The sequence below is a fragment of the Rhagoletis pomonella genome, unplaced genomic scaffold, assembly GCF_013731165.1.
Source record: "Rhagoletis pomonella isolate Grant_MI unplaced genomic scaffold, Rhpom_1.0 Rhpom_scaffold_00016, whole genome shotgun sequence".
Taxonomy (NCBI): Eukaryota; Metazoa; Arthropoda; class Insecta; order Diptera; family Tephritidae; genus Rhagoletis; species Rhagoletis pomonella.
Genome location: NW_023458570.1, coordinates 2,645,152 through 2,647,558, shown reverse-complemented (window position 1 = coordinate 2,647,558; position 2,407 = coordinate 2,645,152). Strand labels below are relative to the sequence as shown.

Here is a 2,407-nt window from a genome sequence, read left to right as displayed (position 1 = left end):
ATTTCTTATTGTTCTCTTATTTCGCTGTGAATATTAGTTACTGTTTGTTTCTTCCTGAGCTTGGTAAATTGGTTATAAAAATAAAAAGCAAGCAAGACAGTAAAAGCGCAGTTAGTCAACGACGTAGCGTAAACGTAGGTTGGCGTACGTAGCAGCATATCAAATTTACTGTTGATAGAGAGAGAGAGAAGCAACGGCAACGTCACCGCCATGCGGTGGTGAGTTTTCGCTAACACGCGAATCCCATAAGGTAGATCGTAGCCCTGTTCGCGTACGCACTATCCAGTAAATCCAGTACTAATTTTACTGGTTTTTTACTGGATGTCGTTTTCGTACGCAAAAACTTGCAAGAAACTAGCAAAAGAGGGGAAATTAAGAGAACAAAAATGACAGCTGAACTTGCACGTTTTACTGGATAAATTTTTACAAGCAACTATTTGCTAGTAAGAAAAACAGCTGATGGCATGATGCTTTATGTAATTCGTATTAACAAAATAATTGTTTGTGGTGCTTTTAGAGTTGAAATTGAAAAAAATAAACCTATTTAAAAGATATACCTTAGTGTGGCGGAACGAACGGTCGTGTTTATTTTTGCTCCTTGAATTTTATATTGAAAAAGTTTAAAACCTTATAAAAATATTAGATAACATAATCTAATGTAAGAGATAGAGACTCAGGAAACTAATTTGGAAGTTATTTGTGACACTAAATAAAATAAAGTTTAAATTAATCATTTAATATAAATAAGGCATACGCATACATTTGCACCTAAATTAGGGGCTACATGCATATGTACATATATTTAATTCTATGCACATATATTTAATTAAACCAAAATGGAAAAAAAGTGCGATAAGTGTAAAAGCACGATACGCGGAGAAGTGGGCAATATACGATGTGAAGGGGTGTGTGGTAAATATTACCACCTGACCCGAAGATGTTCTGGGCTTGACCAATGCAGCATTGATAAACTGCAAGAATGTGAAATGCTAAGATTTATGTGCGCTGACTGTGTACATTACGTAAATAATGTAGATGATATATTAAAAGACATGCAAATGGTAGTGAAGCAAAATGGACAACAACTACAAGAGTATAGAAGTGAATTTGATAATGCACTTAGAAAGAATGAACAAGAAATAAAGCATCTTCTTCAAGCGGTGGAAACAGCCTTCAGTGAAAGAATTAGAGCTATGCAAAAAGCGCAAGAATCGTGCGAAAAAAGTGTAAAAGAGGTTAATAAAATACGGGAAATAGCTGAAGGCTTTAAGGCTAGCAGCGAACAGGTATGTGTCGAATTAAAAACTAACAAAGATGACAATAAGAAAATGATCGAAGCAATAAGCAACGAAAACAAAAAAATGTGCAACGAATTGAAGGAGAATGTCAATAATGTTGAAGCTAAAATATCGTATGCGAATATAACAAAAAGTAGTAAACAAAAAAAAGAAGCGTTGCCAGAGATAAAAAAAAATCATCCATTAATAGTGAAACCGAGCAAAAAACAAGATGCGGAAATGACAAAAAATGACCTCAATTCAAAAGTAGACCCTAAAGAGCTGCAAATAACGAATATAGTAACTACGCAAAGCGGGGTAGTGATAGTTGAAAGTAAAAATGATCAAGAACGAGATAAAATTAAAAATGCCATCGAGACTAATCTTGGAAATGCCTATGAGGTTAAGATCCCTAAGAAAGTGAAACCGACAGTTGTTGTATCGGGTATAAACTTTAAATATGATAATGATGAACTGGCGCAGAGAATTAAACGACAAAATGCGTGTCTTACTGAAACGGACATTAAAATTATAAAACAGTATGAAAAGAAAAAGGGTTCGAATGTGTATTACAACGCAGTACTAGAAGTGGACGTAGAAGCTTTCACGAATATACTAGCTGGAGAAAGGATAAATGTAGGCTGGGAACGGTGCAGAGTGTATGATGCAGTCCAAGTACTTTGTTGTTTTAAATGCAAAGGCTTTCATCATAAGGCCAGTGGCTGTCAAGAAAGGGAAGTGTGCACAAAATGTCTGGGTGAACACAAACATACGCAATGCGATAAGGAACCAATCAAGAAATGTATCAACTGTATAAGGGCAAATAAGGAACTGAATCTTGGGCTTAATGACAACCATGATACTATGGATAGAGCATGTCCTGTATATCAGCAAAAATTATCCGCAAGGAAAAAAAAGATTGTTTATTAGCAATCAAAGCATAAAAAGTACAAAAATCGAAGTAGGGGGCTGCATAGCTTAGAATGTATATATCTCAATATTTGTAGTATAACAGCAAACAAAACTGAACTGGAGAGGCTTGTCGAAATAAGAAAACCAAACATTGTACTATGCGCAGAAACATGCACAACTGATCTTATAATGGATACAGAATTAAATATTCCTACATA

At 34.9% G+C, this 2,407-nt stretch overlaps 1 protein-coding gene across 1 annotated transcript; it reads left to right on the top strand.

Moving 5' to 3' along the window:
- Nucleotides 1-836: 836 nt before the first annotated feature.
- LOC118749421 lies at nt 837-2,207 on the top strand. The gene is made up of 2 exons (XM_036484224.1): nt 837-1,431; nt 1,489-2,207. Exons 1-2 carry the CDS (start codon nt 837-839, stop codon nt 2,205-2,207), a joined length of 1,314 nt encoding a protein of 437 aa, XP_036340117.1.
- The last annotated feature ends 200 nt before the right edge of the window (nt 2,208-2,407 follow it).

Bases quoted from the DNA above. Each gene is read 5' to 3' on its own strand.
- LOC118749421 (XM_036484224.1), top strand. From the start codon at position 837: ATGGAAAAAAAGTGCGATAAGTGTAAAAGCACGATACGCGGAGAAGTG. The intron at 1,432-1,488 runs GTAGTAAACAAA...ATCCATTAATAG, and splicing joins GTATGCGAATATAACAAAAA to TGAAACCGAGCAAAAAACAA.